Source organism: Perissodus microlepis, chromosome 5 (assembly GCF_051167445.1).
Source record: "Perissodus microlepis isolate ML-2025 ecotype Zambia chromosome 5, ASM5116744v1, whole genome shotgun sequence".
Classification (NCBI taxonomy): Eukaryota; Metazoa; Chordata; class Actinopteri; order Cichliformes; family Cichlidae; genus Perissodus; species Perissodus microlepis.
The window spans coordinates 28,747,093-28,771,272 of NC_140465.1; the positions used below are offsets into that span (position 1 = coordinate 28,747,093).

Consider the following 24,180-nt stretch of genomic DNA (forward strand, 5'->3'; position numbering starts at 1 on the left):
ACTCTCCCTCCGCCTTTGCTTTCTTCTGTCTTTCTACTCTCATCCTAGCCCAGTAGTTGGCTTTGCTGGGGTGAAAAAAAATTTAAGTGCCGAATTGTTAATGTGCATGACTCCATGTTCGCGTTAGGGATGTGACATGAACAGAGGTTGCATTGATTAATTCTATTCTTGCTTTGGAGAAAATTCTGTTATAAACAGCGATTTCACTGCTTGGATAAAATGAGGAATTATAGAGTGACAAAGACACAAAATTCACTGATTCCACATAATAGCTGAGACTTGTGTAAAAAATGAAAATTAGGTCTACATGTTGCAGAGCCATTTTGATTGTGAGTGCTTACACGGTTCATATTATGAATAATGTCTGGAAACACATTTCACTGTCCCCTAATGATTTCCATTCCCAAAGGGTTGGGATGAATCAGGCGCTCCCTAATAAATATGACTTACCAAGAGACTGCGCATTGCCAATTAACATGTGCTAATTAAGATAGCAGGCTATAAGAACATCCTTGATCTAGATTCCTGTGTGAAATATCAGAAAGGTTACAGAGAGGTAAAGCAAGTTTCTTCCACAACTATCCAAAAAAAGTCTCTTCCAGTTAAGCAATAAAATACTATATGGAGTCTTTATCGCACGGTCTGAAGCAGGCCCACAAATGACAAATTTAATAAAGAGTTAGAGTTGCTAAATTAATTTATGGCATGTGTCTGCAAACTTGATTAGGGAATATACATGACAGATGTACGATATGCACACACACACACACACACACACACACACACACACACACACACACTTGCTGTTAACAAACAGCTGTCTATACTTCATGTATTTATGTTCTATTAATGTTAAGGATCATTTGATAATGCTTACTGCAACCTAAATGCGTCAAGTACTCAAATGTTCTTCTACTACTGATTACAGCAAGATATTAAACCAGATCAATCCAAATTTCTAGTTCAAGGTCCAGCATCTATTTATAATATATTTTCAAGCACACACATATTCTGTAGACATAGATATATACACATGAAAACTTGATGATTTTTAAGTTTTGTTTTTTCTCTTGTTATTTCAGTTATATTTGCATGTTCGCAATAAAAATTCTACCTAATAATAAATGTATAACACCACAATGTAAGCACAAACAGATGCACTTCCTCACAGCAAATAAATAATTGTTAATCTAAGAGTTAAGGGCATTTTAAATCATAAAAGTGTCTGTGAATATGAACTCACTGATGTGGAATTTGTTGGTACCTTTTCATTTTTTCCTGTGATTGTCTAACGGCTAAAGAGAAATGTGTGCAAAATATTCAGTTTTAAATTAATTCCCTCCAGTTGTTGAGCACTGGCCGCGCTGGGTAGCACACTGAAAAACTAGAAACACCTGTTGACTCTGAAAATATTTCCATTATCAGATACCATCGAAAAGCAGTAATATCTGTTCTTCTCAAACTAGTCTGACCTGATTTAGAACAAAGTGATATCTGTTCCTATTCAAAATATATGAAAAGTGTAACGGACCTGATAGTTTTGGATACAGAGCCTGTTAAACAGCAGGTTTATAAAAATTATTGACTTACCTAAGGAGTACCTCAAGCACACCATTTACACCTCTGCGGTAAGTAAAGTCACTCGGTGCAGTATGTGGATTTTGTGCAGCGAGACTCAGAACACTTTTGTGCTCGGCTAGTGAGGGTTTTCTTAAGTAGGTCATATTGTGTTTTTAATGTATAATGTAGTACTACCCAGTACGTTAAAGGAAGAAGACTTCCACTATTAACTCTGCAGTGCTTTCATGTGCATTTCCCCACACATAGATTTTTCAGGGATGCTACCTAGTTTTGTTTTTGCTTTTTTTAAAAAAAAAATCTGTCAAAGAGTACAACGACAATACCCTTTTTTTATTTTGAAAGCTAGATCCACTCCTTCCCACAGTCCTCAGTATCCCCAGACAGGATCTTGTCATGCAGTCAGAGGTACTTCACCATCTTGGACTGCAGTTGGCAATGGTGTAGAACTGCTTTATGTGCTGCTTTGCCGAGCTCACCGAGCCTGAAGAGCAGAACAAACGCTACCATTGCCAGCTACAGTCCATAACAGTAGAATTGGACCTTGTCCACAGAATAAGAGACTCATTGTATAAGCAGCTGATTTTATTGAGATATATATATATATATATATATATATATATATATATATATCTCAACACCTACGCCCTGCCCGTGATCAGGTACCCTGCTGGGGTAATAGGCTGGCCAAAGGAGGAGATAGAAGCCACTGACATAAAGACAAGAAAGCTCCTTACCATGCATGGAGGGTTTCACCCCAAGTCCAGCACCCTGAGGCTGTACGCTAAGCGGAAGGAAGGGGGCCGGGGACTGGTGAGTGTCAGCACCACAGTCCAGGATGAGACAACGAACATCCAAGAATACATTGGGAAGATGGCCCCAACTGACCGAGTGCTCAGTGAATACCTCAGGCAGCAGAAACCCAAGAAAGAGGAGGGAGACGAGGAACCATCATGGAAGGACAGGCCCCTGCACGGTATGTACCACCGGCAGATAGAGGAGGTGGCTGACATCCAGAAATCCTACCAGTGGCTGGACAAAGCTGGACTGAAAGACAGCACAGAGGCACTAATCATGGCAGCACAAGAACAAGCTCTGAGTACAAGATCCATAGAGGCTGGGGTCTATCACACCAGGCAAGACCCCAGGTGCAGGCTGTGTAAAGATGCTCCAGAGACAATCCAGCACATAACAGCAGGGTGCAAGATGCTAGCAGGCAAGGCATACATGGAACGCCATAACCAAGTGGCCGGCATAGTGTACAGGAACATCTGTGCCGAGTATAACCTGGAAGTCCCGAGGTCAAAATGGGAGATGCCCCCAAGGGTGGTGGAGAATGACCGAGCTAAGATCCTGTGGGACTTCCAGATACAGACGGACAAAATAGTGGTGGCTAACCAACCGGACATAGTGGTGGTAGACAAACAGAAGAAGACGGCCGTAGTGATCGATGTAGCGGTTCCGAATGACAGCAATATCAGGAAGAAGGAACACGAGAAGCTGGAGAAATACCAAGGGCTCAGAGAAGAGCTCGAGAGGATGTGGAGGGTGAAGGTGACGGTGGTCCCCGTGGTAATCGGAGCACTAGGTGCGGTGACTCCCAAGCTAGGCGAGTGGCTCCAGCAGATCCCGGGAACAACATCGGCGATCTCTGTCCAGAAGAGCGCAGTCCTAGGAACAGCTAAGATACTGCGCAGGACCCTCAAGCTCCCAGGCCTCTGGTAGAGGACCCGAGCTTGAAGGATAAACCGCCCGCAGGGGCGAGATGGGTGTTTTATATAGATATATAGATATATATATAGATAGATAGATAGATAGATAGATCTATATAGTGCTTGTCAAATAAATTTTTTGAGGAGGAGTTTGCATTATTTTTGTGCACATACACCATGTATAAGCAACTCAGAAATTAAGTACAGTTTATTTGTATACCACTTCTCAAGAACAAAATTCACAAAGTGCTTTGCAATAGAGAATAAGATATAAAATACTCTGAGCATATAAAGTAAACAAATAAGATGTTTGGCAAACATGTCGTTCTTTACACCTTCCTTTTTCAGTGAAGTGTATTGTTGTCAAGAACTGAAAGTACCCCAGATTTGAAAAGTCTTTCCAAGTCCACACATGTGGTATCATGGATGCACCATCAATTTTAATTCATGTCAGTTTACACATGAAATACTAAAATGTCAGTTTACCATCACCTCTAGAGGACAAAATGTGTGTTGACTAGAAGGAATGAAGAGTTGGCTTCAGATAGTGAACCACAGAAGCAGAGCTGAACAGCCGAAAGCATGGAAACACTTTCAAACAGCCCATCATGCACTGAACTGAATTCGAAGTTAAACTGGTTAAAACAAGCTAAAGCCAGGAACAACATACAACTATTTTGCTTGCAAAGCCAACTGGAACAAAAGCTTACAAAACAGAAAAACCCTTGTTTGGGGGTTTTCTGCTTAACTTTTAGATGTTTCTGTACTGATTTCCGTATATTCACTCTTGCAGAAATGTGACCAAAGTCTAGGTTTGATACATACAGCAGCTCACTGCAGTGACTGTAACTTTTTGCAAGGACTACAAAAATTTCTCAAGCAAATCAGTAAAATACTTCCATAATCTCACCCTAACGGTAGCCATAGATGTCTCTGAAATGTGACACCCTGCTTCAAGTGAAACAACTGGTACCAGCACTAATTGAAATTTTGCATGCAAAGTGACAATGCCTGGGCCCTCGGCAGCATGGATTAAGGCTTGAATAGAGACAGATTCTTTGTGAAAGCCTACTGTGCCGGTTGGCGTGCAGGCCAGCTCCCTGCATCTGCTCACTGGGTGGACTGAGAAAACACTGGATTGTATACGGTCGCTCATTTTACCTTTATCTAATCCCATTTCAGAACCCGCCTCCGTCAGTCTTTTGTTACTCTTCCACAAGACATAATGCTTCCATGTTACACTCACACATCGATTCCTTACAAAACAATTCCGGTCAGAAACAGCCACTGAATTTACATATGAAAGCATTTTTTAACCAAACTTGGCAGGATTTTCTAAACATTAAGAGTCATACTCGGTCTCGAAGAGTCAGGTCATCCTATTTTGTGGAAGAAAAGTGGTACTGATAGAAAATCCAAATGTAATACACAGAAAAGTACATTCTTGCATAATTATTTAAAAAGGGAAACCATTTCAAACATCAACTTTGCCACTATTTGCCAACATTCAACTGAGTCTTCCAGTGTTCAATAGAGCACTGAAGGAATCCAGTGCATATTGAAATGCAATCAAATCTGTAAGACATTCTTTGAAGACTCCATGCTGTGATATCATTCTGCCCCACGTCAGCATCCTCTACTGTGGTTTCTGTCCCTTTATATGTTGTTCAAAGAAAAACAGGAGGAAAAAAGTTATATCAGTGTGATCTATTCTCCCACTAACTTCACCAACACCACGCATACATGTCTAGATGGGGTTGTTATTGCATCACAGCAACACCAATCCTCCTAGAAAACATTTGCCATAGCTGCACTGCACAAACTGTAATACCACAACAGAAAGGGCCAAACGGAAAAGCCAAATTATCTGTCTAGTAAATTTCATCTCCTACAAACAAAACAGGCGACTCGAATTTTATGGCTCAGTATGAATATGAGAATTTCCACTCAGCAGAATTAGATGAGCACCATCGTTGTTAGTGTGGCTGTCAACTTAACACTGATGACAATGAATGGCCAAACTAATGAAGAGATAAATCCACACTGTTTTCATAGACATGTTTGGCATAGCTAGGCTAATTTCCTAGGCAGTAGTATGTCCATTAATTTCCGAAAAGAGCCCGTCTGTTCTTGTTAACTAAACCAATAAGACATGGCATCGGCTTACATTAACACAAATAAACAATTTAGAGTTGTTTCACATTCCACGCGGTGAATTAAATGCCTTTGAAAACTGGCTGATTGCAGCTGATGAATGAATGCCATTTGTAGTTGTCTAACATGGTGATACTAACTGAAGCCGGGGGAGTGCATAGTCTAGCGAATAGAGATGAGACGCTGAGGGGGAAAAAAGATGATACAATAGCTTTAACATCGTTTGCAGTATACTTTTCGCAAAATAATCACTTGGTACACATTTGGTTGCCTGGAGTTCGGCCCCAGTTTTAATCCTTTAATCCTTGCCAACGTGATCCTTGCCGGATTCTTTGATTCTCTGTACAACAAATAGTATTTTCATGTTTACGCATTCAAAATAAGCTGTAGAAGACGCTATAATTTCATTCATCAATTCATTTTATATATTTATTTTTATTTTAAATATTTTTTTAAAAAACAAAAAAAACCCAACTAAAACAACGTGATTTAGCGATCAGTGAAATTACACGGGACAGTGTAACATAGCAGACAATAAATAAACAACATGGACTATTGAGAAATAAATGCATTTGACATATTTTTCCCCGTTTACTGAAAAAAAAAAAAATTGTGTCCCGGCACTTTACGTGTCAAAATGGTCCACTGGAGGGATTTCTTCTGTTGCATGCTGGGATGGGGCTCTTTTTTTTTTTGGGATTAGAGCCGCAGTGACCTCTTTTTCAACTCTTTATTTTACCTACGTAAACCATTCTTGCAACTTCATTGGACAGTCAGCTAGGGTGATTCAAGGGATAAAATGGAGGGTGGCGGTGAAGGGGGGGGGCTGCTTCGGCTTGTGATGCGACTAGCTGGTTTCCACATCAAAACTGAAGTACCACAGTCCCAAACGGTACTTGCAACATACATGTTGTATTTACCATAAGTACTATCAAGAAATATTAACAGCATCATTCTTGGGGAAATCGCATAATTGCACAGCAATGGCTGTTTGAGGGACGTGCAAACTGCTGTTTGAGGCAATACACGCTGTCTACTTTCACATATTTTTCACATTAAATTTTACAAGTAGAGAAACAGTATCCATGGACATGTTTGTTTTTTAGAGAAAATGAGAAGACAAGAGGAAGTGGAACACTCTGTAGTGTGAATTTGATGTTATTTTTGGCATTTGTCATATCCTGTGTTACCCCTCACTCATCGACAGAATAGAGCAGATAAAAATCAAACAATAAATAAGCATTATGAAAGCAATCGAGCACTCATAATAAGTCACTGAACAAAAGCAAACCTAAAATTACGTACATAAATACAGTATTTAGTTTTACAGTAAATTGTTTTATTGAATATAGTCTACATAAAATAACTATCTGGTAAATTTATATATATATATATATATATATATATATATATATATATTATAAATATATTATTAAAAATGAATATGGGACATGAAGTTTTAATCTGCACAGTTTTAATGTGAACATATCTAAGCGGTTTTATATTGTTCATAAGAGAAAAAAATATATATAAGTAAAAACAAAAATGCAATGTATGTATTGTATGAAATATGAGTTGCACATCATTTCCAGTATTTTTGTAATGCTGAGTGCACTGCATCTCTAACTTTCCTAAGTAACAAGGCTGATGAAACCTTAAATCGAAAAAAAAAAAATCAAATAAAAATTAAATTAAAGCTAACAAATGTTCAACCTGCCAATAGGAAATGTAATGTAAGCTGTTGAGATCTCTCTTTTTTAGGTCTTGGATATGTTAACTACATTGAAACCATAAACTGGAATAGTCAGTAGTAGTCTGCATAAATACGCATGACATCTGTCAAAGTCTGTGCCAGTCCTACAGTGAACCTGGCACGTCCTCCAAACTTTCTGCACATATCTGGCATCCTGTTACATATGCACAAGTGATGTGAATATTTTTCCATGTTTTTCTTTTTCTTGTTGTTTCATCCTGCTCTAACATTCAGCTGACTTTCCAAATAGTTTCTTTTCGCCACCTGTAATTATGAGGTTTAGTTAAACTGACCAGAGGAAGATGCATTTGTTCTCTGAGAGCATCCTCAAAATAGACTGAATAAATAACTGGGCTGACACTTTCCATTCTTCAGTGCTGAGTCTCCTAACCTGTCACAAAGCAACCTGAATCCATCAAATCAAAAACAACTGAAAATTACAATTTAAATCAAGACTGGAATTCTTAAATTAAAAGGAAACATGGTTTCCTGATGTTTAGGTCTGCTTATTTTTATTTAAGTTTAAATAATCTAACATTAATACAGTTTTTCTCTGCTGCAGCACTTGTATATTATGCTGCATAATATGTGGGGAAACCTTACTTTGGAGCATCACTCACATACAACAGTAAACACATATTACGGGGATTATTTTCACCATTCAACCTGTCTCATTATGCGCTGAGCCACGATGACTCCTACCCTTTCCTGCTTAGCCAGGCTTTGCGTACAAATGACTGCATAGTGACCAGGCAGAGCCCTTTTGTGAGTCTGACAAGAGGATGTTCAATGCTTATGTTTGTAATTGTTTTCCGGCAGCCTAAAAAACAAACAAATAAACAATTTAAGCAGAAGTCCTTGTTTGTCGTTTGTTTTGTTTGTTACGCTTTTGTCACCAACTGTTGGACAACTAATAGTGACACACCTCCACGGACAAAAAGGATGCGCCTTACCTGAATGGGATCTCATGTTTTCTATTCTGCTGGAGCTACCTGTGCAACACAAAAGGCTGTATGTTTCCTCTCTTTATTAAGGCTATTAGCGCTTGATAACATCCGCAGCGCACCTGCGAGATGCGGGAACATATGTTTTATGCCCCACGGCCATCCCTCTGCATGAACCGACTCTGTCTTTGCTAGAATTAAGTACTAGAAATGCAATACTACTAAAATTTACACATATGAAGGAAGGAGGATGGAAATTTAGTCTGAAAAATAAATCGTGAAATCACGCGCTTTGTTTCAAACTCGAAGCCGGCAAGATGATGCGGCTTTACGCGTTGGGATGAAAACACTAGCTTACCTTCAATAGCTATTACGGCCGGTAAGGTCCATAATATCCATAGAATATCCATTATTGGTTACTTAAAAGTCCCAGACATTCAAATAAAATATGTTCCGAAAGCCATTGACAGCAAAAGCAGAGAGGGGACAGGCAGTCCTTCTCCTCCAATAGAGCGATCCCAGATAGCAGAGACTACGAACTCAAATCTGAACCAAGTTTGGGCGAAACCAAACAACCGACAGACAGAGGGGAGTACTGAGCAACATAGAAACACGGCTCTGTCTTTCAGGAAAATATTAGTCCAGTAAGTGCTATATACTCTAGAAACAGCAATGTAAATAATCAAGGTTAAAACATTCAAATTTGTAGTTTCGTCATTGTAAACGCTCATCAACACGTTTGTTCATCCCCATCAAATCTACTTCAATTTACCGGGCTGTCAGTCATCGACAGAAGGACGGTCCACAGTACCTTACCTAGCGATAATTAAGTTTTTGTGGAGCATGTGGGGCATTTATAAAAGATAGAGCAACTTATTTTCACTGCCTCGCTGCTCGAAGTGGAAATAGTCGTTTTTGCTTTATCAGTCCAGGCTTGAATATATATTTGGGGTACACTTCGAGGCTCTTATAGGGAAGTAAGAACAGCTTCACCGCAGCTTTTTGGCGCTGGAACAGGTGACCAACAGGAGAGAAAAATGTGAAGTAAGTTTAACATTTTCATGTCCTCTTTATTAATATATTTTCTTTCCAAGACGTTTGATTGCGTTCAAATGTATACTTTTCCACAACCTTGTACTTCAGGCGGTTTCAGCAAAAAGTGATTCATAATGTTAATTCACCGTGTAAGCATTAGTAATATTTTAATTACAAGCAAATGCTCGCATTGAGTGCAATTATAGTTCGTTTTTTGTGTTTCTAGATTTAAGAAAAATTGTTATTTATATTAATCAATGTAACGATGTAATACAAGTATATTATAATCCAAATTATGAGTAGTACCATTTGAGTAACAGTGTTTTAAAAACTTTATATTACTTTCCCTCCCTTTGTTAAGGAAAATATGTGCGTCTGTGTGTGTGTTAATCACTTTCATACTTTATGTAAAATTAATAATTTGATTTGAACATGTCATATGAACATACAGTAGTCTTTTAAAAACTTGCCAGAGAGTCAAATATGTATAATAAAATGTGACTCCAATCATTTAAAAATCAGATGATGTAAATCATCATAAAAAGAAAATCAGCTGATGTGATGCTGGCTCAGTGTTTCAATACTTCAAAAATATGACACAATTAATCTTCCACAATTATTAACTTTGAGCTGTGTTTGCACTAAATTGATTTAAGTTGGCACAACAGAATCTGGCAGCTCTGTTCCTGGCAATCATTGCCATCTATCAATAAAAATGCTATACATAAAATAAATACACGTATCAAAAATCATACTGCCTTCAACTTTCATGAATTTTCTGCTGTTTTAATGGGATTACGCTTTGCCAAGCAGGTCCGAGTTGCCAGTCATAGTTGGCACCAAGTCAAAATTTATTGAGCATCTTGTGAGATATAGTTACATTTTTTTAATTTCTTGGGAGTAGTATAAAACTTATTTCCTGTTCTAGGAGTTGGTAGTAAAATTCCAGTGTCTTTGTAGGTACTGTGTAAAAACTAAAACACAGACTGGTTTTATATGACACAATGACAGGCATGGGGACTGACAGCAATACATTAAAACAGCTGCAGAAATGACAGAAAAGTAAAAAAAAATGATCGCTTTGCTTTAAAAGCAACATAACGATATACACTGAAATGCATTCAGAGAGAGAGAAAGCCAGGCAAAAAATGTATAATTTTAATTTGCTTTTTGTATAAAGAAAGTACCAAACATTGTAGGACAAACAAAAGCGGGCTTGCAGATGTCCTCATGACATTTTTCAGTCCAAAGTAAACATGCGTGAGGAGGATGTGTCCTAGATACTAAGTATGAAGTTACTAAAGCTGGCTGAGGAACAAGAATTTATAATAAATTGTTTGTCATCGAACATACCTTTTTTTTATTACATTCCACAATCCTGCAGCTATGCAGCAGGACTCTCATGGGTTAAATGAGCCAGGCTGATTTATTTGCCTCCACTGAGCTCAACTATATTGATTCCAGGTCACTTGACTGGCTGACTTCAGATCATGTTCAGGTGACTACAAAACAGATGGAACACAACGGCAAGGCACCGAGAAAGCAGCTTTTCCTTACTATAATGAATTCCATACAAGCTCAATATTGACTTAAGCCAGGAAAGAAGTGAAAGATGTTGAAGGAATGATATTAATACTTCTCTAATATTACACAGAGATCTCTCTTCCACGCTATGTTATGATGACTACAATGTCTGTAATATATTGTAATGCAGAGCAGAGAGGTTTAACATTAGCCAGAAATACTCTTATGGTTGTTTGCAACTTTGTTATCCACAAAAACGCAACATACGAGTGCTACAGCTAAAACAACACTGACCACAGCAGATGATATTAAATAAAAGCTACAGTATAACTCTTAAGCAACAAATTATGTACAACTATTCTCTTAACAATGCATAAAAGGTGCACTGAGAAATTAATTTAAAGTTCCTTCAGCTTGCTAAGGTGCAGCCACTGAATACATATTATGTGCGGGCAATTTGTGTGTTTTTAACAATTAAATATTCATCAGCATGATATTTTGGCATTGCTTAACATTATATGTATGAATTAGAAACATATTTTTATTTATTAATATAAAAGGTTTCCTATAGAATTCACTGATTTAATTTAACACTAATATTTTACTTTATTCTATTCTATGTGATTGTGCTTTTTTGGCATTTGTTACCTATTTAATATCACCAAATAACTATTCCTTTCTTCATTTAATATTCAATATTTTATCAATACGGTTATAGAAATAGAAAGTCCAGGGTTAAATAATATTTAATATAGAGTGTAAAAAACTGTAATTTAAATATAGATTTCTGAGCATCTTTTGTATGACATTAACAGTTGCATTTATATTTATAGTAAATAATTAACAGGACTTTAAGTAAAAAAGTTTAACTTTTTTATTTTATTTTAATTTTCCAATTTTACTTAAAACTAGGAGAACGTTTCACTTTCATTTGTAAATTTCATATATTTTTTCTTTTTTGGCAATTTCTTATATTCATCAAAATGTACTGTGCTTTTTATGTGTTATTTTTCAAAATTAAATATACATACTGACTATGAACAATATATTCATATTTATTAATTCAATATAATTTTGTATATTGATGAGAATGTAAATAATATTCATATGAGGGATCTCAGATTTAGAGACACAATATGCAGGCATTCATATTTTGTGTATACATTTATAAGGAAGGGATTAAAGGAATTAAAATGTTTTAAAGGTCATAATATAGAAAAAATAATTTTATACAGAATAACAGAACAAAAGAATATATTACATTTTTGGCCAGCAGTAGTGGATGTCTTTTCCAATGATATGAAACGTCATTGCATCGACACTGCCACCTAGAGTTTAAAAGCTCACACCATTGACAAATGCCTTGTTATTGAATACACCGCAAATGTATACCCAAAAAGTGTCTAAGGGTAGTAATGTGAGTTGAGTCTAGTTCAACCTTTTTTTCGCACTTGCCTGAAAGTGCAGCTTCTATTGTAATTACAGTTATAAAATTTTGCTATTGTGATAATTAGACTCATCAATTTAAAAAAAAAGTTTCATGGTCTTAAAACAAGATTTTCTGAAATCAGAAATTCAAACCTGACTTGCATGATTATTTACACTAAATATCCAAACAACCTCTGTAATAAAAAGAAAGATTTGTTTGTTATTTGTGTTTTAAGTTCAATTAGTTCAGTTTTAAATCACGTTTTCAGTCAAATTTCAATTATTGTCATTGACTTTGTTTTGTTGACATATGATAATAATAATCTAATTTTACTGTATATTTTTACCAAAGAAAAATTTTTAGCTTCAAATTCATTTGACCTCAGCCTATCACAGAACCGTTAATGTTTAAAGACATGCTATTTTTTATTGGTGAAAATGAAATAAACTTCCTGGGGGTGAGAATGAGTTTCTGCAATTCATAAGCTGTTTTTATCCTTTGGAATATTTAGCTTGCGCTTAGGTTCATTCAAAACAGCCACACTGCACTGGAATCGATTTCACCTGGAGCCTTAAAGGGCTTACAGGGAAGTACTGCACCCAGTCAGTGTTAGCAGCTGGATAAGGACCGAGGAAATAAAATGCTCTCCATAAAAGTTGGTGTGTGATCCCTGACCCTGTGCCGAGAAAAAGCTGCGAACTCCTCTAATCTCGGGAGACCTTTTGCATGTGGATTAACCTTAGTTAAGACAAGGCCAGGCGGTGGAGAGTTGGCTGGAATGAACTCTGACAAGCAGAGAAACCAAAATTAATGTGGATCGTTCAGGATTTTAAATGTTTTTATTTTTTAAATTGTCAGAGCAGTGAAGACAATTTTTGTTGTTTTGTTAAAAAAAAAAGAAATAACACAGTCACAGAGGATCTAAATATATCGTAGTTGTTTTGAAAAGAAAGTATTTGTTTAGTGGAGTCGAAAAAAATATAGTCTTATTGCTTATCTTTCCTCCCCCCCACTGCACTCCTACCACCCGCCACCACCTTCCCAGCGTATTGGTTTACCCCTGCCAAAAATTTAATTCAATCCGGCTAAGTTGCTCCAGCTTTAATTAAATAGACCAAAAGCCTTGGCAGGGTTTAATTTACTTTCTCGTTAAGTGAACTTTACAGAAACTGTATAACTTTCACTAGTATACTGCCGGGACCTGATAGAAGGTTTTTCTGTATTATTATTAAACTTTTTAAAATCAAATCACACCATTTCCAACAACTGAGTTGAGTTTTGAGGTGAAGTGAAGGCTGAAGTCTGGTTTATGTTGGTCCACTGGCTTATAGTCTGATGGAAATGTGCTTGAATGGTGTACGCCTGTCAGAGGGCAGACAACACTTTTTATCATCATAATAAATCTTAGATCTATTGCTGTAAAGCAGAGACCCAGTAAAAAGTGATTCAGCTGACAGTCATGATGAAATGAATGCCTTGATAAAATGGCAGTCATCAATCATGACTTTGGTTTTGGATGCTAACGTCCCCTCTAAGCTCTCTGCTAATTGATATGAACCGTTCAAATAAATCAGCTGCTGTGTATTGATACTGCGTGCTGTTGACACTGTGGTTTGCATTTCGGAACTAAAGATTTTATTTTTCCCATAACACATACTAAGTTGGAGTCCATGTGTGTTTAGTTATTCTCCTGTAATGTGGATAGTTTTGTTGTATTGGAAACACACTAAAACGTTTTCCTAAATTTAAGGATGCATACCTTCACTTATATCTTCACTTCTACTAACTTGACATTGTTTTGTGGACTGTCTAAAAATAGCCGAGGTCTGACTGCAGATGAGTCCAGACTTCAAACACTATTCGAAATGACCATTAGCAGCATATAGAGCTGTATACACATGCAGATCTGCACCATTAAAAGAACTGCTTTCTTTCTTAAGGAAAAACTAAAATTGTTCTTAGGAATATATTTAAATAAAGTCTCAATTAAAAAATAAACAATAAAGGTAACGTCTTTAGTGTACAGCGGTCGTATCACTGTTGCCTAGTTAGAGTGACTTTTATATAACACCTTTAAATTTTCATAGCGTAAAGAAGGAAAAAGTCAAGAAGCAAAAAAGTTCCTTCTTTTTTCGCTCACTTCTCTTGGTGTACAGACAGTCAATTTGTTTGTCTTCAAGATGGCTTTAAATAAATACAAGATTACATGTATATATAAATATATACTAGTATTAAACTCGATGCTTTGGGGTTTGGGACTATTTGTAAAATATCTGAAAAAAGTGGTACTGGGTACATTTTAGTAGTTGTTGTCTCAATCACTAAATAATATGTTTTATTTATCTCATACGAGTGGCATGACGTAGCAGAGAGAATATGTTGTGGGAATTATCACACAACACGTAAAAAATATGTATCCGTAATAAATAACATTTACACAACTACATTATTTATATAGCGTTTTTTATTGACTTTGGATGTTGCAAGCTGAGCAAACTTAAATAAAAACCAGACAACTGTATGTCTTATCTTTTTCTCTTTTCTCTCCATCTAGACTGTCAGCCATCACAGAACAACAGATGGAGGTGCACGACAGGATATTGCTTCTAAGAGGATTCCTGTGTCTTTCCCTGTCACTCTGGACATTTTTGTGGGGACAGACTCTTTCATCGTGACCCAGCTCAAATGGCTTACTGGAACTGGTGTAGAGTTGATGGTTAAGCCCTCTAAAAGCCACCACTACCCGTGTTGACCTGCTTGGCAAACAGAATTTCCCGATCATATCTGCTGTGAATAACATTTAAATAAGTAACCGGGTGGGATTAGAAAGTACTGGTGCTCTCCTAAGTCTCTGAACTCTGACGTTACCCTAATAACTCTAAGGTATGTGCCAGCTCTTTGCATGTTAATGGCCCGGTATCAAATTTTCTCGTCTCTTTAGGACTACCGTAACACCCTTACAAGAAGCAGTGGTTCCCTCGCATCAGCTTGTAGTTAGAATATCAAATGCAGGAATATTCGCTCCTGCATGTGAACAAATATATGAATCATTTCTAGAAAGAAGTTTAAAAGATAAATATTTGGTCATTGACTCTTATTAGCATTACAACACAATTAGCATTTTTTTTACTGTTATGGATGCACCACCATTATCATTAATAGTAACTTTTTTAATTAGGAAAATAAAATATTAGTTGTTTACCGTCACAATAGCATGACAGCAAACGAGTGATGTAAATCGAAAAAAAAAAAACTGAAAAATTATCAAAAATAATTTATGACAAATTTGAGGTAATATGTGCTGTGGACGTTTCGAGCTCTACTAATAACATAATGTACGATTTCTAAGATAGTGAGACGCTGTAACATATTTACTATATATGGATTAATTTTATCATTTTGGAGTGTAAAATATTTTATTACTTCAGTCATAAAAATATTCTGAAAGTTTGTATTTAAAAAAAGGCAATTGAGGGCAGACGCTTGATTTCTTCTTTTGTTCTGGCCGCATTTTTATTGCAGAAGCCCTCTCTCATGGCACACAGAGCATGCTGACGTGCTGAGCCTGTAATCTGTTTTATCTCCATGCATGGAAAAACGAGCTGTTTTTTTCACTTGCACAGAAAGCTACATAGTTACATACAGGTGAAGCTAGAACTTTATTAATCATAGTGACTGAACAGTGAGTTTTAACTTATTAATTTTTTGTTAATTCAAAGTGGTGTTTACATACTGCATAATTATGGTATCCTGGTATGTAAATCGGCATAAATAGAGGAGATGTATATACTTACACATCATCTTGTGTCTTTATGAGGAAATATCCAGCATTTTGTATGATTATCGGGATCGTCCCGAGTTATTAGGGTCACATTAAAAGTTTTACCAACTGTCAAGAGTAATGTAGCAGTTCAGTTTATCACAGTAGTAACATAAATGTCCTTATTAGCTTTTGTAATACTATTTTTGACTAAATTTAATTTAAAAGCATTATATCTTATACCTTATATCTGTACTTTTTAAGGCCATGTCGCATTAGTGATTTCACACAACTGACTGACCTCCTAAGGCGAATGTAGGTTTTCACGCTTGCACAGTTCAATGAATATCTAATAAAAGTTCTACAGTCATGTAATGACTTCATGGGGATCTAGATATAGATGCTTTTCCTGTCGGAAAACATAAAAATGGTTAATTTAACTTGGTTGCTGCTCTGAGGGATATTACCTCTTTACTGTATTTCCTTTGTATTTAACCTAGACCCTAAGAGGAAGGAGGGAAACTCAGAATCTCCTGGGGGACCCAATTATATTTTCTCCTGTGTTCTCTGCAATATAATGACTTTGCAGCAAGATCATTTTTCCTGCTTCTGTTTTATTTTCTTCTGATTTTATCTCAGTAGACATAAGAAATTAAGCTTATTTCACTCAAGGATCATTTCTCTGGTCCCCTTATCCTGTTTCATTTTATAGTTTTTACCTAACGACCACTATAACAGGCTATGAGGGACTGTCCTGCTGCCTGTGGTAGCAGGTCAGTGCTCGAGGTAAATTATTCTATTTCGCAAACTGTTATTCAATTCATGCTATAAACAATGATCGCTGTCTTTTAAGGTTGGGCCGGAGCAACTCCAAATTCAGTGGTGAACAGTTCCCCTGCAGATCATCATGCTGAATTCAGACATAACTTTTCATGCAGTCAGTCATAAAGTTTCAGCTTGAACAGACGTTGTAGGTTTCCAAACCCAATAGCTTGTGGCTAGATTTTTCTTTGCAGTCTAGCACAAATCGCTGACCACAGACCAGACCAGAATTTGTCTGGAGGCTTTAAGGATCCTCAGATGTTCAACAGAGTTAACTTGCCAAATATATAGGAATTATATTTAATGCTTATGAAGTCTATAAAAAGCAACATACAATTTAAAATGTATGTGATTACAACAGATTGGACATGTACTTGATTTAACAAGCCAATACACAAACATGTCCTGGTTATATGAAGAATAAGTACAAACAGTGACGTATTCAAATGTGGGTGGTGGCGCTGCACTGTGTATTAGTGTCTAGGCATACACATTTATGCTTTGTATAAGCATGTACGCAAGTGTCCAAATGCCACTGCATGTAAACATCTGTATTTGGAGAGGGAACAGAGAGGGCTGAAGTACAGAGCAGAGTGAGGAAATAGAGCAGAAGAATACAGGCCTGACGTAAAGAAATCCTGGATAATTCTGCCCTAAGATGTGTGAGGGCTACAAAGAGCAGAACGCAACATCCAGAGGTTGTTCCCATGGCAACCTTTGCCCAGGGAGATCACTGACCCTCCCGCCCTGCAGTGCAAGCGGGGGCACAGATTGTAGGTCACATATGGCACCAGTGATCCAATCAGGTCTAATCTGGCTTGACTGTTAGGTCATAAATTATACTGGCAAGCTGGTATATATTCAGGCTTCAGTCAGCTTAGCTGTCTAACAATGGTTGCTTTAAAAGACAAGTTGATGAACTGACCCACTAAGTAGGCATGTAAACAAATGTACATTTCGTCCGTCATTATGGAACACATACAGATCGAGAGCATAAGCAAAGCATAAAAAGCACCATCGTATTGATCTGTTGGGTTGGCTAAATGCAATACAATAAAAGAGCAATTCAGCAAAAGAATGGCTTTGCATTGTTACACATGCTGATTACGTCTATTAAACAATATACACATGTACCAAAAATGTAATATGTCCAACATTACAGAAATGATCACATGCACAGTATCTTCACATGAATGTCAGTTTCTAGGTCATGTCAGTAATGTTAAATTGTCTTTTCTGCAATATTGTATTAAAAATAAGGTTTTTTAAGTATTTAAAAGATATAATGCTGGTAAAAGGTTACCTTGAAATATTTTTTTAAAATCTTTTTTCAAGCCAAAATACACACTTTTTTTTCTTTTTTCTTTTGTACAACAGCAGAGTTAACAGTTATTTGGTATTTGTGAGAGCTAGTGCCATTTTTTAGCTTAGCTTATTTACTTAGCACTTTTAATTTTTATGTTTATTTAAGCGTTGTCTGACAGTATGTTTGCACTAAGTACCGCAGCAATTTCCTAATGTTGTAAACCTGCTCAACATTTGGCAATAAAACTCTTTCTGATTCTGATTTAAAGTAGTCAACACCAAATGTGGATAAAAAGCATTTTTTAACACTTGTGATATCTGAAAATTCAATGAGAAGTAATGTGTTTGCAAAATTCTATTTAAGTATGATTATTCTCATAAATTTAGGACATGTAACGTTACTAATCTGGGATGTGGAAACCCCACAAAGGGAAATGAGAAATGCCCGATTGCACAGGAATTGCGTGTTGGTATTTCACAATGTTTAAATGAATTATAATGCCCCTACCAAAGTTCTTGTATCATCTGCACACATATGTAATTCATGATGACCTCAATATCACCAGTGTGAGAAACTCTGGGGGAAGCTTTTTTTCTGGATGTGGATGTTAGATGCCAGTGGTCATGCAGCAGAAACACAGATATGATATGAATGATTCATACACCATGTTCCTGGAATATTGGGATAGGGCACCTGGCCATCATCAAATGGGCCTTGTAGTTATATGTGCCTTTGCAAAGAGTTTCCAGACACAAGAAAAAACACACACACCCACAGATACATCATTGTGAGCTAAGCTTTTAAATCCTAGTTTAAGTTGGGGTTGTTTCATGGTCTGGATCATCTGAATTTTCTTAGCACTCACTTATGCATTAATAAAGCACATGTTATGTGTGGTATCTTTGCTGCATATTTAATGGGTGCTTTTTTGTTGCCTCAGGTTCTATATTTTGCTTATATTTATTGTGTCTAATGTATGTTTCCCCATGTTTATGCATATCTTTTTCTGTTTTTCAGTTTAAATCATTTTAAGATAAATGAAATGAAATGTGCAACATAAATAGCATTTCTATCTGATTACACTTTATGCATTCAGGTCAAACTCAGTCTGATAGAAAACTGCTCCTGATCTCGAACCATCTCTACTCACTCACTGCCCCGTGGTTTGTGATTTCATGAGTGAGCTGGTAATAATCACGGGTGACTGGATTTTCACCTTTTTGCTGAGATCTATACATGAAGGCGCAGCTCCACTGTGAGACCTTGAGCTGCCATATGGGAATGCCTGAATTCTGAAGTCAGACAAGTCTTTACATCTGCTTCTCATTGCCTTATCTGCATCTTATATGCACCCAAGTAAAGGAAACCAGTGTATATTTAGCAGAATTGCTGTAATTATTTTTAAAAAGCCAAATATGACAAATTATTGCAGTATGAAGAGTGTTTATATGTTCTTTTTGGTGATGGATCTGTTACAGTGTTAGAAATAAATGGAAATGGAATGTAATTTTAGACATCTCAACATATTCAAGAAAAGCACCTGCAGGTGTTAATAAAATTATACCAGTTCAGCGGTCTAGAATGAAGCATGACTTATTTGTTTTTTGTTTTTTCTCTTGGCTTTTTCGCCCTAACTCTGTCTCTCTGTGCTCTACTTTTCTTTATTTCTTTTCTCGTTCTCTTCAGCCTTCAACCAGTCGCAGCAAACAGATGCCCCCGCCTGAGGTTTCTTCCTCTTAAAATTGAGTTTTTCTTTCCCACTGTCACGTAGTGCTTACTCATTGCTTGTAGGTTTTTCCTCAACAATATTACAGGGTCCTTTACCTTGGTGGATAACAGACCTTGAGGCAAATGTTGTGATTTGGCACTATATAAATAAACCTTAATGAATTAAACTGGAGGGAGTATGTTATGAATAACAGAAAACATTCAGTAAATATTCAGAAAATTCACAATAATTTCAGCAATGAAATTATTGTACATTCTGATTTCAGTTGAACATATTGAGAGGATTACTTGTGAATGTTACTCTTATTATTTGGGCTCAGTCTTTCTTTTAGTGGAAACTGGTCACTGGTCTTGATGTCTGCCTGCACAATTATGACTCATGACTGCATCTAGTCAGAGTCAACTGTCTTATCTCTTTTCCCTCCTTGACTTCCTACATTGCTTCTGTCCTTCAGTCATTTCAATTTGGCTGATACACTAAGTTAAATATATCTTAACAAATATTACTCCTTTAGGTTGATCTGATGAATTATTTCCTTAAGAAACACAACAGACAGGCTGATTGGCAAACAGTACAAAGATAAGAAAACCAAACTGAATGAGGAATTAATCATTAAAACCAAAACTGGGAAAACACTAGGAAACCTGAACAGGAGCATGGAGACACAGGAGTGGGTAAACAGACCCTCTATAAAAGGACCAGGGAAAACAGAGACAATATATACACTGAGGGATGATCAGGGAAGTGGAAACACATGGGAACACAGCAGGGACAAATTAGCACATAGCAAAACAGGGAAGTAAAACTGAACACAATGTACATGAGACGAGGGATTGACAAAATAAAACAGTAAGAAGCACTCACACCAAGATTCAGACAAGAACACACAAGCTTGACACCAGGACGGGGATAAACAAACATGGGAACACAAGAGAGACTGGGGAGACAAGGACAAAACATGAAGAACATGGGAATAAACAGGTAAGGGGGACAGAACACTGAGACATGACTGGATGAGAGAGAGAGGGTGAGAGACACTGCAAGAGTAGATATTAAATAAGGGAAATCAATACATCAGTGTTATCACAGTCATTTCACATTAATCACCAAAATAAATCTAAACTAAATACAATAAAATAAAATAAAATAAATGGAAAACATAAGAGCTTAGTGAAAACTAAAGGCAGAACCATACCTATAAGTATATATTGCACAGTGTATTTGCCATACTATGCTATAATACACTGTGCATAAGTGAAAGTTAGATTTATATTATGGAAAAAGCTGTACAGTGATGTCTGTCTGCAGAGGATGAGTAGCTTTATTGTTGCATTATATTCCAAAATATATTGCTATGTTACAATGCTGATTGACAGCCTATAATTATATTGTTCATTGTGATTGTTCTGCACAAATAAAAAGAGAAAATATTGTGGCAGTGTGCTAATCCTATGACTAATGTTGTGAGTATAAGGCTGACTCATACCAAGTCTGTATGAACTGTTTCTATCTGTACTGTTGTCCAGACAGTTCCAAACTCTGTCTTTAAAATGTCTTCAAGGTGAACTTGATGGAACATGGCTTGATGGAACTTTCTGGTACAGCGAAGTGCACACAGAGTGAGTGATCCGACCTTTTCTTGTTACTGAATCATGCAATGTTCAACCTCTCAGACTGCTTGTTTTAGGAAACCCGTCCGAACGCATGGAAGAGAAGTAAGACAGGATGGAGGAGCAAAAGGTGACAAGAGCAGAACTCTGACACTAATGCAATCTGAAGTGGCCTGTAATGCGGTGTTTATAAATTGAAAAAATTGACCTTCCTTGGAGAGGTGACACAAGCCTGCACTCCGAGATGTTTCAGGGGCTAAGTGGAAGTTTCAGAGCAAGCTGCAGTGGAGCCTGAAGGCCGAGCAAATTTTTCATGAGTAATTTAATATCTGGAACATGAGAGCGTGCTCCACTCAGAATCCTGGCCCGGATACGGACAGTGATCTGTCAAGAAGGAGGGGGAGAAAGTCAAAAGGGAAAACCAATGAGTAGCCAAGACTGTACATCAACTTTCATCCAAGGATGCTTAGGAATGATGCATTGCCACCAACCTCAAAACATGTCTTTACCAGGAAATGCTTCTGGGAGTCCAGTTTTGGGGGGATCATTCTTCATTTTGTTTAAACGTGAATCTCTCGGTTCTTAAAAATTATCCAAAATTGGGTTTCGGTTCATTAGCACCATGCAACACAAGTGTTAGTTCACATAATGTGATACTCTTAAATATTATTCAGAATTTGCAAGTCAAGCCTTCTAACGTAACCACTAAAGGATTGAAAAACTGGGGAGTTGTGTTGTCAGCAAAATGTTGCGACACCAATAGTGAAGTCTGCTGCTAGGTCTGTAGCATGGGCCACAGCAATTATGACTTGGTACAAAGCTTCTGCTGCTGAGTAACCCAGTATATGGTCCAGTTCTTCTTCAGTCCTTACACTGCCTCCCGCTCAACAACAGTCCTTGTTTAGCCCTATGACTTTTGGGCAGAAATAGTGGAGAAAACAGAAACCAGAGCTGAACAAACCACTGCCAGTCTAGGATTTTTGTGGATGAAATTTTGAGGGTTATGTTATAATCCTGGAATTAAATCTATGGGTGGGGAAAGGCACACATAAACTTATGCAGACTGGACCACCAGCAGTCACATGCGGCTTCAGATAATCATGAACTCCCACTGGAAGTCTGGAAGCGAGAATGGCGTGTGGGAGAGAAGTCTTCCTCACAGACAAAAATCAGTCATGCAGTCTCCTTTCCTGTGGAACCAGCTCGAATGTTGGATTTAGGAGACAGACATCATCTCTATATTTAAGATTAAGGGTTAAAATCTTCCTTTTTGATAAATCTCATCCCTTAATTTCACATCCCTCAGATGTGAGGGATGATGGTGCTATATACTCAGACTGCTGTGGGACCTCTCATGATGCCCTCAGTATTTCCTTTCCTTTACACCCTTTGTGTTTAAATGCACTATTGTATGCCATTTACTTTTGTCTTCTCTCTCTTATAGGTTTGTTTTGTTTTTGTCTCTTCAGTTTTCTCTTTCCCCTCACTTCCCAACTGGCAAGTGACTGCGCCTCCCTGAGCGTAGCAGGAGGTCTCTTCCTGCTAAAGGTGAGGTCTTCATTCCCACTGTTGCCAAGTGCTTGTGCAAAGGGGATCATCTGATTTGGGGCTTTTCTCACCAAAATTGTGCATGTACTTTACATGTAAAACACTTAAAGGTGCTGCACAAATATACTGCATAAAAAGTGTGATTTTCTCAGTGAGTGCCGCTGTAAATTACAAGTCAATACCTCTTGAAAATGTTGCCTAAACTGTTTTATTTAGCTGAAACACACATAATAATAACATGCTCATGTGCCAAAGTTGGCGTTTTCTGCGGTGGACGGGGGTTAGCACCAGTAATCTGAGTAGCTTGTGGCTGTGCAGCCCCATATGCACCAAACTGCAATGCACTGTGTACTCTGGCACCTTTTTGCCAGAGTACACAGTGCACCACCATTATTTTTTTCAGCAATCTAAACTCGAGTGGCTCGTCTGTCGGATCAGACACGGGACAGCCTTGGCGCCCCATGTGAGCCTTGGCCACCCATGACCTTGTTAGTGGTTCATCACTCTTCCTTCTTTGGACTACTTTTGATTTATACTGACCGCTGCCAACTAGAAATACCACTCAGTTTTAAAGATACTCTGAATCCACTCATCTAGCATCACAATTTGGCACCTTGTCAAAAAGCACTTTTTCTTACAGATTTTCTTCAAAATCATTCCGTGAGTATATAAAGGATAATTTGGTCTTTATTGTTGTCACATGATATTGTTTTTACCTGAGAAACGTAAAGACTTATTTTAGATGTTGTAAATTTTAGCTTTTCAGTAGAGTTTAATGATTAATTATGCAAAATAATATTCATGAGAAAAATGGTAGTGTCAGATACAGCCCTGCTGTATCTAGTGTAGTTATGTTTTTTTCAACTGCATATGGCATCATCCTACTGGCACACACACACACACACACACACGCACACACACACACACACACACACACACACACACACACACACTCACAAAGTCAGATCCATGTATTTGCATAGAACATAAAACAATTCCCAGGACAAGGAAACTACAGATACATGTATCCTAACAGTACTAGTTATTCAGCTGTGTATAACACCACATCACAATGTCATGTGAGTGGGAAAATCTATTTGACAAAATTTGGAAAAATGCCATTTTAAGGCTATATTCCTGCATAGTAGCATTCATATTTTATTGCATATATATTGTATATTTTATTCAAATATTTTTATTTTGATGATGATTTATCTTAAATACAGCATACAAAAAAATGATGTTACTTAAGGGAAACACAGTTCTGCAACACTGT

General features: G+C 37.2%; 1 protein-coding gene across 4 annotated transcripts in view; it reads right to left on the reverse strand.

Moving 5' to 3' along the window:
* ephb2b (eph receptor B2b) overlaps positions 1-8,682 on the reverse strand; it is a 122,890-nt gene extending 114,208 nt beyond the window's left edge. For all 4 annotated transcript variants that reach the window (XM_084929185.1, XM_084929183.1, XM_084929184.1 and 1 more), the window contains exon 1: positions 8,500-8,682. In XM_084929185.1, the coding sequence (XP_084785311.1) occupies positions 8,500-8,551 (52 nt within the window). In that variant the 5' untranslated portion in view covers positions 8,552-8,682. The remainder of the gene's footprint in view (positions 1-8,499) is intronic.
* Between the last annotated feature and the right edge of the window lie 15,498 nt (positions 8,683-24,180).